This window comes from Cinclus cinclus, chromosome 1, assembly GCF_963662255.1.
Source record: "Cinclus cinclus chromosome 1, bCinCin1.1, whole genome shotgun sequence".
Classification (NCBI taxonomy): Eukaryota; Metazoa; Chordata; class Aves; order Passeriformes; family Cinclidae; genus Cinclus; species Cinclus cinclus.
In genome coordinates, this window is record NC_085046.1 from 151,399,154 (window position 1) to 151,413,432 (window position 14,279).

Below are 14,279 nucleotides of genomic sequence, written 5' to 3' on the forward strand. Positions count from 1 at the left end.
AGCCAAAATGGCCCCAAAAATGGAACTGAAATGGCCCCAAAAATGGAACTGAAATGGCCCCAAAATGGAGCCGAAATGGCCCAAAAATGGGACTGAGATGGCCCCAAAAATGGGACTGAAAGGGCCCCAAAAATGGAACCTAAATGGAGCCAAAATGGAACCAAAATGGCCCCAAAAATGGGACTGAAATGGAACAAAAATGGAGCCAAAATGGCCCCAAAATGGAGCTAAAAACGGCCCAAAAATGGGACTGAAAGGGCCCCAAAAACAGAACAAAAATGGAGCCAAAATGGAACTGAAATGGCCCCAAAAATGGAACCAAAATGGCCCAAAATGGAACCAAAACGGCCCCACGTGACACGGAAATGTCCCCAGGTGTCCCCAAATTGGCACCAAGTCACCCAAAAATGTCCAAAATTGGCTCCCAAATGTCCCAAGCCCCAGTGATGTCCCCAGGGCTGTCCCCAATGTCCCCAGGGATGTCCCCAATGTCCCCAGGGCTGTCCCCATTGTCCCCAATGTCCCCAATGTCCCCAATGTCCCCAGCGCTGTCCCCAATGTCCCCAGGGATGTCCCCAATGTCCCCAGGGATGTCCCCAATGTCCCCAGGGATGTCCCCAAAGCTGTCCCCAATGTCCCCAACACTGTCCCCAATGTCCCCAGGGCTGTCCCCATTGTCCCCAAAGCTGTCCCCAGTGTCCCCAGGGATGTCCCCAATGTCCCCAGGGATGTCCCCAAAGCTGTCCCCATTGTCCCCAAGGCTGTCCCCAATGTCCCCAACACTGTCCCCAATGTCCCCAAAGCTGTCCCCAATGTCCCCAACACTGTCCCCATTGTCCCCAGGGCTGTCCCCGATGTCCCCAACACTGTCCCCATTGTCCCCAAAGCTGTCCCCAGTGTCCCCAGGGATGTCCCCGATGTCCCCAACATTGTCCCCAATGTCCCCAATGTCCCCAACGCTGTCCCCAATGTCCCCATTGTCCCCAGGGCTGTCCCCAATGTCCCCAACGCTGTCCCCAGTGTCCCCAGGGCTGTCCCCATTGTCCCCGACGCTGTCCCCATTGTCCCCAACCCTGTCCCCAATGTCCCCAACGTCCGTCCCCATTGTCCCCAGGGCTGTCCCCAATGTCCCCAACGCTGTCCCCATTGTCCCCAGGGCTGTCCCCAATGTCCCCAACGCTGTCCCCAATGTCCCCAACATTGTCCCCAATGTCCCCAATGTCCCCAGGGCTGTCCCCAATGTCCCCAACATTGTCCCCAATGTCCCCAATGTCCCCAGGGCTGTCCCCAATGTCCCCAACGTCCGTCCCCAATGTCCCCAACGCTGTCCCCGATGTCCCCAACGCTGTCCCCATTGTCCCCAACCCTGTCCCCATTGTCCCCGACGCTGTCCCCGTGTGTCCCCTCAGCCTCGCGCGTGTCCCGCTGTCTGTCCCGTCTGTCCGGAGGTGACGCCGCTGTCCCCTCTGCGTCCCCGGCCGTGTCCCTGTGCGAGCGCCTCGGGGACAGCCTGGCCCAGCTCGGGGACTTCCGCAGGGCGGCCGAGTACTACGGGAAACAGGTACGGGAAAAATCCGGGAACCGTCCGGGGGGAATAAAAAAAAACGGGAATAACGGGGGAAAGGAAGGGCTGGGAATTTATCCGGGAGCAACGAGGGAAAAATCTGGGAAAAATGCGGGAATGATGTGGGAGTGATCCGGGGAAAAATCTGGGAAAAATGCGGGAATGATGTGGGAGTGATCCGGGGAAAAAATGCGGGAATGATGTGGGAGTGATCCGGGGAAAAATCTGGGAAAATCTGGGAATGATGTGGGAGTGATCCGGGGAAAATCTGGGAATGATGTGGGAGTGATCCGGGGAAAAATCTGGGAAAATCTGGGAATGATGTGGGAGTGATCCAGGGAAAAAATCTGGGAATGATGTGGGAGTGATCCGGGGAAAATCTGGGAATGATGTGGGAGTGATCCGGGGAAAAATCTGGGAAAAATGCGGGAATGATGTGGGAGTGATCCGGGGAAAATCTGGGAAAAATGCGGGAATGATGTGGGAGTGATCCGGGGAAAATCTGGGAAAAATGTGGGAATGATGTGGGAGTGATCCGGGGAAAAAATCTGGGAATGATGTGGGAGTGATCCGGGGAAAATCTGGGAAAATCTGGGAATGATGTGGGAGTGATCCGGGGAAAAAATCTGGGAATGATGTGGGAGTGATCCGGGGAAAATCTGGGAAAAATGCGGGAATGATGTGGGAGTGATCCGGGGAAAAAATCTGGGAATGATGTGGGAGTGATCCGGGGAAAATCTGGGAATGATGTGGGAGTGATCCGGGGAAAATCTGGGAATGATGTGGGAGTGATCCGGGGAAAAATCTGGGAATGATGTGGGAGTGATCTGGGGAAAATCTGGGGAAAATCTGGGAATGATGTGGGAGTGATCCGGGGAAAATCTGGGAATGATGTGGGAGTGATCCGGGGAAAATCTGGGAAAAATGCGGGAATGATGTGGGAGTGATCCGGGAAAAAATCTGGGAATGATGTGGGAGTGATCCGGGGAAAAATCTGGGAAAAATGCGGGAATGATGTGGGAGTGATCCGGGGAAAAAATCTGGGAATGATGTGGGAGTGATCCGGGGAAAATCTGGGAATGATGTGGGAGTGATCCGGGGAAAAATCTGGGAAAAATCTGGGAATGATGTGGGAGTGATCCGGGGAAAAATCTGGGAAAAATGCGGGAATGATGTGGGAGTGATCCGGGGAAAAATCTGGGAATGATGTGGGAGTGATCCGGGGAAAAATCTGGGAAAATCTGGGAATGATGTGGGAGTGATCCGGGGAAAAATCTGGGAATGATGTGGGAGTGATCCGGGGAAAAATCTGGGAAAATCTGGGAATGATGTGGGAGTGATCCGGGGAAAAATGGGAAAAATCTGGGAATGATGTGGGAGTGATCCGGGGAAAATCTGGGAAAAATGCGGGAATGATGTGGGAGTGATCCGGGGAAATCTGGGAAAAATGCGGGAATGATGTGGGAGTGATCCGGGGAAAATCTGGGAATGATGTGGGAGTGATCCGGGGAAAATCTGGGAAAAATCTGGGAATGATGTGGGAGTGATCCGGGGAAAAAATCTGGGAATGATGTGGGAGTGATCCGGGGAAAAATGGGAAAAATCTGGGAATGATGTGGGAGTGATCCGGGGAAAAATCTGGGAATGATGTGGGAGTGATCCGGGGAAAATCTGGGAAAAATCTGGGAATGATGTGGGAGTGATCCGGGGAAAAATCTGGGAAAAATGCGGGAATGATGTGGGAGTGATCCGGGGAAAAAATCTGGGAATGATGTGGGAGTGATCCGGGGAAAAATCTGGGAAAAATGCGGGAATGATGTGGGAGTGATCCGGGGAAAAATCTGGGAATGATGTGGGAGTGATCCGGGGAAAAATCTGGGAAAATCTGGGAATGATGTGGGAGTGATCCGGGGAAAATCTGGGAAAAATGCGGGAATGATGTGGGAGTGATCCGGGGAAAAATGGGAAAAATCTGGGAATGATGTGGGAGTGATCCGGGGAAAAATCTGGGAAAAATGCGGGAATGATGTGGGAGTGATCCGGGGAAAAATCTGGGAATGATGTGGGAGTGATCCGGGGAAAAATCTGGGAATGATGTGGGAGTGATCCAGGGAAAAATCTGGGAAAAATGCGGGAATGATGTGGGAGTGATCCGGGGAAAAATCTGGGAATGATGTGGGAGTGATCCGGGGAAAAATCTGGGAAAATCTGGGAATGATGTGGGAGTGATCCGGGGAAAAATGGGAAAAATCTGGGAATGATGTGGGAGTGATCCGGGGAAAATCTGGGAAAAATGCGGGAATGATGTGGGAGTGATCCGGGGAAAATCTGGGAATGATGTGGGAGTGATCCGGGGAAAATCTGGGAAAAATCTGGGAATGATGTGGGAGTGATCCGGGGAAAAATCTGGGAAAAATGCGGGAATGATGTGGGAGTGATCCGGGGAAAATCTGGGAATGATGTGGGAGTGATCCGGGGAAAAAATCTGGGAAAAATGCGGGAATGATGTGGGAGTGATCCGGGGGAAAATCTGGGAATTATGTGGGAGTGATCCGGGGAAAAATCTGGGAAAAATGCGGGAATGATGTGGGAGTGATCCGGGGAAAAATCTGGGAATGATGTGGGAGTGATCCGGGGAAAAATCTGGGAAAATCTGGGAATGATGTGGGAGTGATCCGGGGAAAAATGGGAAAAATCTGGGAATGATGTGGGAGTGATCCGGGGAAAATCTGGGAAAAATGCGGGAATGATGTGGGAGTGATCCGGGGAAATCTGGGAAAAATGCGGGAATGATGTGGGAGTGATCCGGGGAAAATCTGGGAATGATGTGGGAGTGATCCGGGGAAAATCTGGGAAAAATCTGGGAATGATGTGGGAGTGATCCGGGGAAAAAATCTGGGAAAAATGCGGGAATGATGTGGGAGTGATCCGGGGAAAATCTGGGAATGATGTGGGAGTGATCCGGGGAAAAAATCTGGGAATGATGTGGGAGTGATCCGGGGAAAAATCTGGGAAAAATGCGGGAATGATGTGGGAGTGATCCGGGGAAAAATCTGGGAATGATGTGGGAGTGATCCGGGGAAAAATCTGGGAAAATCTGGGAATGATGTGGGAGTGATCCGGGGAAAAATGGGAAAAATCTGGGAATGATGTGGGAGTGATCCGGGGAAAATCTGGGAAAAATGCGGGAATGATGTGGGAGTGATCCGGGGAAAAATCTGGGAATGATGTGGGAGTGATCCGGGGAAAAATCTGGGAAAAATGCGGGAATGATGTGGGAGTGATCCGGGGAAAAATCTGGGAATGATGTGGGAGTGATCCGGGGAAAAATCTGGGAAAATCTGGGAATGATGTGGGAGTGATCCGGGGAAAAATGGGAAAAATCTGGGAATGATGTGGGAGTGATCCGGGGAAAAATCTGGGAATGATGTGGGAGTGATCCGGGGAAAATCTGGGAATGATGTGGGAGTGATCCGGGGAAAAATGGGAAAAATCTGGGAATGATGTGGGAGTGATCCGGGGAAAAATCTGGGAAAAATGCGGGAATGATGTGGGAGTGATCCGGGGAAAAATCTGGGAATGATGTGGGAGTGATCCGGGGAAAAATCTGGGAAAATCTGGGAATGATGTGGGAGTGATCCGGGGAAAAATGGGAAAAATCTGGGAATGATGTGGGAGTGATCCGGGGAAAATCTGGGAAAAATGCGGGAATGATGTGGGAGTGATCCGGGGAAAATCTGGGAATGATGTGGGAGTGATCCGGGGAAAATCTGGGAAAAATCTGGGAATGATGTGGGAGTGATCCGGGGAAAAATCTGGGAAAAATGCGGGAATGATGTGGGAGTGATCCGGGGAAAATCTGGGAATGATGTGGGAGTGATCCGGGGAAAAAATCTGGGAAAAATGCGGGAATGATGTGGGAGTGATCCGGGGAAAATCTGGGAATGATGTGGGAGTGATCCGGGGAAAAAATCTGGGAAAAATGCGGGAATGATGTGGGAGTGATCCGGGGAAAAATGGGAAAAATCTGGGAATGATGTGGGAGTGATCCGGGGAAAAATCTGGGAAAAATGCGGGAATGATGTGGGAGTGATCCGGGGAAAAATCTGGGAATGATGTGGGAGTGATCCGGGGAAAAAATCTGGGAAAATCTGGGAATGATGTGGGAGTGATCCGGGGAAAATCTGGGAATGATGTGGGAGTGATCCGGGGAAAAATCTGGGAAAAATGCGGGAATGATGTGGGAGTGATCCGGGGAAAAATCTGGGAATGATGTGGGAGTGATCCGGGGAAAATCTGGGAAAATCTGGGAATGATGTGGGAGTGATCCGGGGAAAATCTGGGAAAAATGCGGGAATGATGTGGGAGTGATCTGGGAAAAATCTGGGGATGATCCAGGAAAAATCTGGGAATAACGAGGGAAAGAGCTGGGAATTCATCTGGGAATAACGGGGAGTTATCCGGGAAGAATCCGGGAACAATGCAGGAGTGATCCGGGAAAAATCTGGGAAAAATCCGTGGATGATGTGGGAATGATCCAGGAAAAAAATGGGAATAATGTGGGGATGATATGGGAAAAATCTGGGAATGATCCAGGAAAAATCCGGGAATAATGTGGAAATGATCCAGGAAAAATCTGGGAATTACTCAGGAAAAATGTGGGATTTTCTAGGAAAAAATCTGGGATTTATCCAGGAAAAAAATTGGGATTTATCCAGGAAGGATCCGGGAATTATCCTGGAAAAATGTGTGAATTATCCAGGAAAAGTCTGGGAATGATCCAGGAAAAATCTGGGAATTATCCTGGGAAAATCTGGGAATGATCCTGGGAAAATCTGGGAATTATCCTGGAAAAGTCTGGGAATGATCCAGGAAAAATCTGGGAATTTTTCTGAAAAAGTCTGGGAATTATCCATTAAATAATCTGGGAACAATCCTGGAAAAAATCTGGGAATAATCCTGGAAAAATCCGGGAATGATCCTGGGAAAATCTGGGAATTATCGTGGAAAAATCCGGGAATTATCCTGAAAAAGTCATGGAATTATCCTGAAAAAATCTGGGAATTATCTTGGAAAAATCTGGGAATTATCCTGAAAAAATCCGGGAATTATCCTGAAAAAAATCTGGGAATTATCCTGGGAAAATCTGGCAATTATCTTGGAAAAATCTGGGAATTTTTCTGGAAAAGTCTGGGATTTATCCATTAAATAATCTGGGAACGATCCTGGGAAAATCTGGGAATAATCCTGGAAAAATCCGGGAATTATCCTGGGAAAGTCTTGGAATTATATTGGAAAAATCTGGGAATTATCCTGAAAAAATCTGGGAATTATCCTGAAAAAATCTGGGAATTATCTTGGAAAAATCTGGGAATGATCCAGGAAAAATCTTAGAATTATCCTGAAAAAATCTGGGAATTTTTCTGAAAAAAATCTGGGATTTATCCATGAAAATAATCCGGGAATTATCCTGAAAAAAAATCTGGGATTTATCCATGAAATAATCTACGAACAATCTGATAAAACTCCGGGAATAATCTGGGAATAACTGAGACATTTTCCCACTTTTTTCCTTTTTTTTTCTTTTTTTTTTTCTTTTTCATTTTTCTTTTTTTTTCTCCCTCTTTTCCCACTTTTTTCCTTTTTTTTCCTTTTTTTTCCTCTTTTTTCTTTTATTTTTCCCTCCCTCTTCTCCCTCTTTTTTCTTTTTTTTTCCTTTTTCTTTTCTTTTCTTCTCCCTCTTTTCCCACTTTTTTCCTTTTTTTTCCTTTTTTTTCCTTTTTTTTCTTTTATTTTTTTCCTCCCTCTTCTCCCTCTTTTTTCTTTTTTTCTTTTTTTTTCTTTTTTTCTTTTATTTTTTCCTTCCTTTTTTCCCACTTTTTTCTTTTTTTTTTCTTTTTTTTCCCTTTTCTTTTTTCCTCCCTCTTTTCCCACTTTTTTCTTTTTCTTTTTTTTCCTTTTTTTCTTTTTTCTTTTTTTTCTCCCTCTTTTCCCACTTTTTCCTTTTTTTTTCTTTTTTTTTCCTTTTTCTTTTCTTTTCCTCTCCCTCTTTTCCCACTTTTTTTTTTTTTTTTCATTTTTTAATTTTTCTTTTCTTTTTTTCCCTCCCTCTTTTCCCACTTTTTTCCTTTTTTTTCCTTTTTTCCTCTTTTTTCTTTTATTTTTCCCTCCCTCTTCTCCCTCTTTTTTCTTTTTTTCTTTTTTTTTCTTTTTTCCTTTTCTTTTTTCCTCCCTCTTTTCCCACTTTTTTCCTTTTTTCTTTTTTTTTTCCTTTTTTTCTTTTTTCTTCTCCCTCTTTTCCCACTTTTTTCCCTTTTTCCTTTTTTCTTTTTTTTTCCTTTTTTTTTTCTTTTTTTCCTCCCTCTTTTCCCACTTTTTTCTTTTTTTTTCATTTTTTAATTTTTCTTTTCTTTTTTTCCCTCCCTCTTTTCCCACTTTTTTCCCTTTTTTTCTTGTTTTTTTCTTTTTCTTTTTTCCTACCTCTTCTCCCATTTTTTCTTTTTTTCTTTTTCTTTTCTTTTTTTCCTCCCTCTTTTCCCACTTTTTTCTTTTTTCCTTTTTTTTTTTCTTTTTCTTTTCTTTTTTTTCCCTCCCTCTTTTCCCACTTTTTTCTTTTTTTTCTTTTTTTCCTTTTATTTTTTCCCTCCCTCTTTTCCCACTTTTTTTCTTTCTTTTTCTTTTTTTCTCCCTCTTTTCCCACTTTTTTATTTTTTCTTTTTTTTCCTTTTTTTCTTTTATTCTTCTCCCTCTTTTCCCACTTTTTTCTTTTTTTTTCTTTTTCTTTTCTTTTCTTTTTTCCCTCCCTCTTTTCCCACTTTTTTTCTTTTTTTCTTTTTTTTTCCTTTTTTTTCCTTTTATTTTTCCCCTCCCTCTTCTCCCTTTTTTCCTTTTTTCTTTCTTTTCCTTTTCTTTTTTCCCTCCCTCTTTTCCCACTTTTTTTCTCATTTTTTTTCCCCTCTTTTCCCATTTATTTTTTTTTTTTAATCTTTTTAATTTTTTTTTTTTTTTTTTTTTTAAATTTTTTGGGAATTCTGCTCCCAGCTGGCCCTGGCTGAATCCCTGGGTTTCGAGGCTCGGGACCTGGCCGTGATCCACGTCTCGCTGGCCACGACGTTCCGGGATCTGGGAGAACATTCCAGAGCTTTGGAGCATTTCCAGAAGGAGCTGGAGCTGCGCCAGGGGGAGCCCCTGGAGGTGGAAACGGCCCCGAATTCCAACCCCCCCCCAAAAAAAAAAAAAAAAACCAAAAAAATTCCCCCCCCCCCCAAAAAAAATCCTCCCCCCAAAAAAATCCTCAAATTCCTGAGCCTGAATTCCCAAATTTCCAAAAAAATCCCCCCCTTAAAAAAAAAACAAACAAAAAAAATCCCCAAATTCCTGAGCCTGAATTCCCAAATTTCCAAAAAAATCCCCCCTTAAAAAAAAAAAAAAACAAAAAAAATCCCCAAATTCCTGAGCCTGAATTCCCAAATTTCCAAAAAAATCCCGCCCCCCCCCCCCAAAAAAAAAATCCCCCCCAAAAAAAAAACCCCCAAAAAAATCCCCAAATTCCTGAGCCTGAATTCCCAAATTTCCAAAAAAATCCCACCCCATCCAAAAAAAAAATCCCCCCCAAAAAAAAAAACCCCAAAAAAATCCCCAAATTCCTGAGCCTGAATTCCCAAATTTCCAAAAAAATCCCCCCCTTAAAAAAAAAAAACCAAAAAAAATCCCCAAATTCCTGAGCCTGAATTCCCAAATTTCCAAAAAAATCCCCCCCTAAAAAAAAAACCCAAAAAAATCCCCAAATTCCTGAGCCTGAATTCCCAAATTTCCAAAAAAATCCCCCCCTTAAAAAAAAAAAACCAAAAAAAATCCCCAAATTCCTGAGCCTGAATTCCCAAATTTCCAAAAAAATCCCCCCCTAAAAAAAAAAACCCAAAAAAATCCCCAAATTCCTGAGCCTGAATTCCCAAATTTCCAAAAAAATCCCGCCCCCCCAAAAAAAATCCCCCCCCCAAAATGCCTTAAATCCCATAAACCCCCAAAATCCCACAAATGCCTCAAATTCCCCAAATCCCAAAAAATCCCCCAAATCCCCCAAATCCCCCAACTCCCATAAATCCCATAAATCCCATTAATCCCCCAAATCCCCCAAATCCCATAAATCCCCCAAATCCCCCAAATCCCAAAAAATCCCCCAATCCCCCAAATCCCCCAAATCCCCCAAATCCCATAAATCCCATAAATCCCATAAATCCCCCAAATCCCCCAAATCCCATAAATCCCCTAAATCCCATAAATCCCCCAAATCCCCCCAAATCTCCCCAAATCCCCCAAATCCCATAAATCCCATCAATCCCCCAAATCCCCCAAATTCCCCAAATTCCAAAAAATCCCCCAAATCCCCTCAATCCCCCAAATCCCCCAAATCCCATAAATCCCAGAAATCCCCCCAAATTCCCCAAATCCCCTCAATCCCCTAAATTCCCCCAAATCCCATAAATCCCACAAATCCCAAACCCCAAATCCCATAAACCTCAAATCTCAAACACCAAATCCCATAAATCACCTGAAGTCCCTAAATCCAACAAATCCCAGAAATCCCAGAAATCCCCCAAATCCCTGAAATCCCCCAAATCCCCCAAATCCCATAAATCCCATAAATCCCCCAAATCCCCCCAAATCCCCCAAATCCCATAAATCCCATAAATCCCATAAATTCCCCAAATCCCCCATATCCCCCAAATCCCCCAAATCCCAAAAAATCCCCCAAATCCCCTCAATCCTCCAAATCCCCCAAATTCCCCAAATTCCCCAAATCCCCCAAATCCCATAAATCCCCCAAATCCCATAAATCTCCCCAAATCCTCTAAATCCCATAAATCCCCCAAATCCCCCAAATCCCCCAAATCCCATAAATCCCATAAATCCCCCCAAATCCCTCAAATCCCCCAAATCCCTCAAATCCCCCGAAATCCCTGAAATCCCCCAAATCCCCCAAATCCCATAAATCCCCTCAATCCCCCCAAATCCCCCAAATCACCCAAATCACCCAAATCCCATAAATCCCCCAAATCCCATAAATCCCCCAAATCCCATAAATCCCATAAATCCCATAAATCCCATAAATCCCCCAAATCCCATAAATCCCATAAATCCCATAAATCCCATAAATCCCATAAAACCCCCAAATCCCCCAAATCCCATAAATCCCATAAATCCCATAAATTCCCCAAATCCCCCATATCCCCCAAATCCCCCAAATCCCAAAAAATCCCCCAAATCCCCTCAATCCTCCAAATCCCCCAAATTCCCCAAATCCCATAAATCCCCCCAAATTCCCCCAAATCCCCCAAATCCCCCAAATCCCCCAAATCCCATAAATCCCCTAAATCCCATAAATCCCCTAAATCCCCCAAATCCCCCAAATCCCATAAATCCCATAAATCCCCTCAATCCCAGGAGTCCTGGATGTGGCTGAACGTGGCTCTGACCCTACAGGATTTGGGGTCGGCCCCATCCCAAATCCCATAAACCCCATAAACCCCATAAATCCCCTAAATCCCATAAATCCCCTCAATCCCCCAAATCCCATAAAATCCCCCAAATCCCATAAATCCCATAAATCCCCTAAATCCCCTAAATCCCATAAATCCCCCAAATCCCATAAATCCCCTAAATCCCCTCAATCCCAGGAGTCCCGGACGTGGCTGAACGTGGCTCTGACCCTACAGGATTTGGGGTCGGCCCCATCCCAAATCCCATAAACCCCATAAACCCCATAAATCCCATAAACGCCAAATTCCCAATCACCAAATCCCATAAATCCCCTCAATCCCCCAAATCCCATAAAATCCCCCAAATCCCCCAAATCCCATAAATCCCCTAAATCCCCTCAATCCCAGGAGTCCCGGACGTGGCTGAACGTGGCTCTGACCCTACAGGATTTGGGGTCGGCCCCATCCCAAATCCCATAAACCCCATAAACCCCATAAATCCCCTAAATCCCATAAATCCCCTCAATCCCCCAAATCCCATAAAATCCCCCAAATCCCATAAATCCCATAAATCCCCTAAATCCCCTAAATCCCATAAATCCCCCAAATCCCATAAATCCCCTAAATCCCCTCAATCCCAGGAGTCCCGGACGTGGCTGAACGTGGCTCTGACCCTACAGGATTTGGGGTCGGCCCCATCCCAAATCCTGACCCCATTGAGGAATTCCCTGAGCTGCGCCCGCGCCGCGGGAGACGCTCGACTGCAGGTCGGAAACTTTGGGGTTTTTTAGGGGATTTTTTGGGGTTTTTTGGGGTTTTTGGGGTTTTGGGGTTTTTTTGGGGTTTTTTTGGGGTTTTTTTGGGGTTTTTTGGGGATTTTTAGGGGTTTTTTTAAGGATTTAATGGGATTTTTAGAGGATTTTTGGGGGTTTTTTTGGGGATTTTTGGGATTTTTTTGAGGGGATTTTTGGGATTTTTTTAGGGGATTTTTGGGGGATTTTTTTAGGGGATTTTTGGGATTTTTTGGGGATTTTTTGGGGTTTTTTTGGGGTTTTTTTGGGGATTTTTTAGGGGTTTTTTTAAGGTTTTAATGGGATTTTTAGAGGATTTTTGGGGGTTTTTGGGGATTTTTGGGATTTTTTTGAGGGGATTTTTGGGATTTTTTTAGGGGATTTTTGGGGGATTTTTTAGGGGATTTTTGGGATTTTTTGGGGATTTTTTGGGGTTTTTTTGGGGGGTTTTTTGGGGTTTTTTGGGGTTTTTTTAAGGTTCTAATGGGATTTTTAGAGGATTTTTGGGGGTTTTTGAGGATTTTTCTGGGATTTTTTTAGGGGATTTTTGGGATTTTTTTAGGGGATTTTTTGGGGTTTTTTAGGGGATTTTTTGGGATTTTTTGGGGATTTTTTTGGGGTTTTTTTGGGATTTTTTGGGGATTTTTTTGGGGTTTTTTAAGGTTTTAATGGGATTTTTTTAGACGATTTTTGGGGGTTTTTGGGGATTTTTTTAGGGGATTTTTTTAGGGGATTTTTTGGGATTTTTTTGGGGATTTTTTTGGGGATTTTTGGGATTTTTTGGGGATTTTTGGGGGGTTTTTTGGGGTTTTTTGGGGTTTTTTTAAGGTTTTAATGGGATATTTTTAGAGGATTTTTGGGGGTTTTTGGGGATTTTTGGGATTTTTTTTGAGGGGATTTTTGGGATTTTTTTAGGGGATTTTTGGGATTTTTTTGGGGATTTTTTTAGGGGATTTTTGGGGTTTTTTGGGGATTTTTTGGGGGTTTTTTAAGGTTTTAATAGGATGTTTTAGAGGATTTTTGGGGGTTTTTTGGAGATTTTTTTGATTTTTTTTTAGGGGATTTTTGGGATTTTTTTTATGGGATTTCTGGGATTTTTTGGGGATTTTTTGAGGATTTTTTTAGGGGATTTTTGGGATTTTTTTGGGGGTTTTTTGGGATTTTTTGGGAATTTTTTGGGGATTTTTTTGGGGATTTTTTAGGGGATTTTTGGGATTTTTAGAGGATTTTTTGGGATTTTTTTAGGGGATTTTTGGGATTTTTTTGGGGATTTTTTTGGGGATTTTTTGGGGGTTTTTTTGGGATTTTTTGGGGATTTTTTGGGGGTTTTTTAAGGGTTTTAATGGGATTTTTAGAGGATTTTTGGGGGTTTTTGGGGATTTTTGGGATTTTTTTTAGGGGATATTTGGGATTTTTTTAGGGGATTTTTGGGATTTTTTTGGGGATTTTTTTGGGGTTTTTTAAGGTTTTAATGGGATTTTTTAGAGGATTTTTGGGGGTTTTTTGGGGATTTTTTGGATGTTTTTTTAGGGGATTTTTGGGGGTTTTTTGGGGATTTTTTAGGGGATTTTTTGGGGATTTTTTTAGGGGATTTTTGGTAGAATTCCTGGAACTTTTTAGGGATAATTTGGGAATTTTTTGGGGTATTATTGGGAGAATTCCTGGAATTTTTTAGGGATAATTTGGGAATTTTTTGGGGTATTATTGGGAGAATTCCTGGAATTTTTTAGGGATAATTTGGGAATTTTTTGGGGTATTATTGGGAGAATTCCTGGAATTTTTTAGGGATAATTTGGGAATTTTTCAGGTTATTTTTGGGGTAATTCCTGGAATTTTTAGGGAGAATTTGGGAATTTTTCGGGATATTTTTGGGCTATTTCCCAGGATTTTTTGGGGCCATTTCCGGAATTTTTTGGGGCTGTTTCTGGGCTAATTTCCGGGAATTTTCAGGGCAGTTTTTGGGGTAATTCCTGGGATTTTTAGGGATAATTTGGGATTTTTTTCAGGTTATTTTTGGGGTAATTCCTGGGATTTTTAGGGATAATTTGGGAATTTTTTTGGTTATTTTTGGATATTTCCTGGGATTTTTTGGGGCTGATTCCTGGGAATTTTCAGGGCAGTTTTTGAGGTAATTCCTGGGATTTTTAGGGATAATTTGGGATTTTTTTCAGGTTATTTTTGGGGTAATTCCTGGGATTTTTAGGGATAATTTGGGAATTTTTTTGGTTATTTTTGGATATTTCCTGGGATTTTTTGGGGCTGATTCCTGGGAATTTTCAGGGCAGTTTTTGAGGTAATTCCTGGGATTTTTAGGGATAATTTGGGATTTTTTTCAGGTTATTTTTGGGGTAATTCCTGGGATTTTTAGGGATAATTTGGGAATTTTTTTGGTTATTTTTGGATATTTCCTGGGATTTTTTGGGGCTGATTCCTGGGAATTTTCAG

General features: G+C 43.7%; 1 protein-coding gene across 1 annotated transcript in view; it reads left to right on the plus strand.

The window, feature by feature from the left end:
• Positions 1 to 14,279, plus strand: part of LOC134058053 (tonsoku-like protein) — a 53,394-nt gene that overhangs the window by 13,484 nt on the left and 25,631 nt on the right. The window contains exons 3-5 of the mRNA XM_062515129.1: positions 1,410 to 1,561; positions 8,606 to 8,758; positions 11,685 to 11,810. Coding sequence (XP_062371113.1) covers positions 1,410 to 1,561; positions 8,606 to 8,758; positions 11,685 to 11,810 — 431 coding nt within the window. The remainder of the gene's footprint in view (positions 1 to 1,409; positions 1,562 to 8,605; positions 8,759 to 11,684; positions 11,811 to 14,279) is intronic.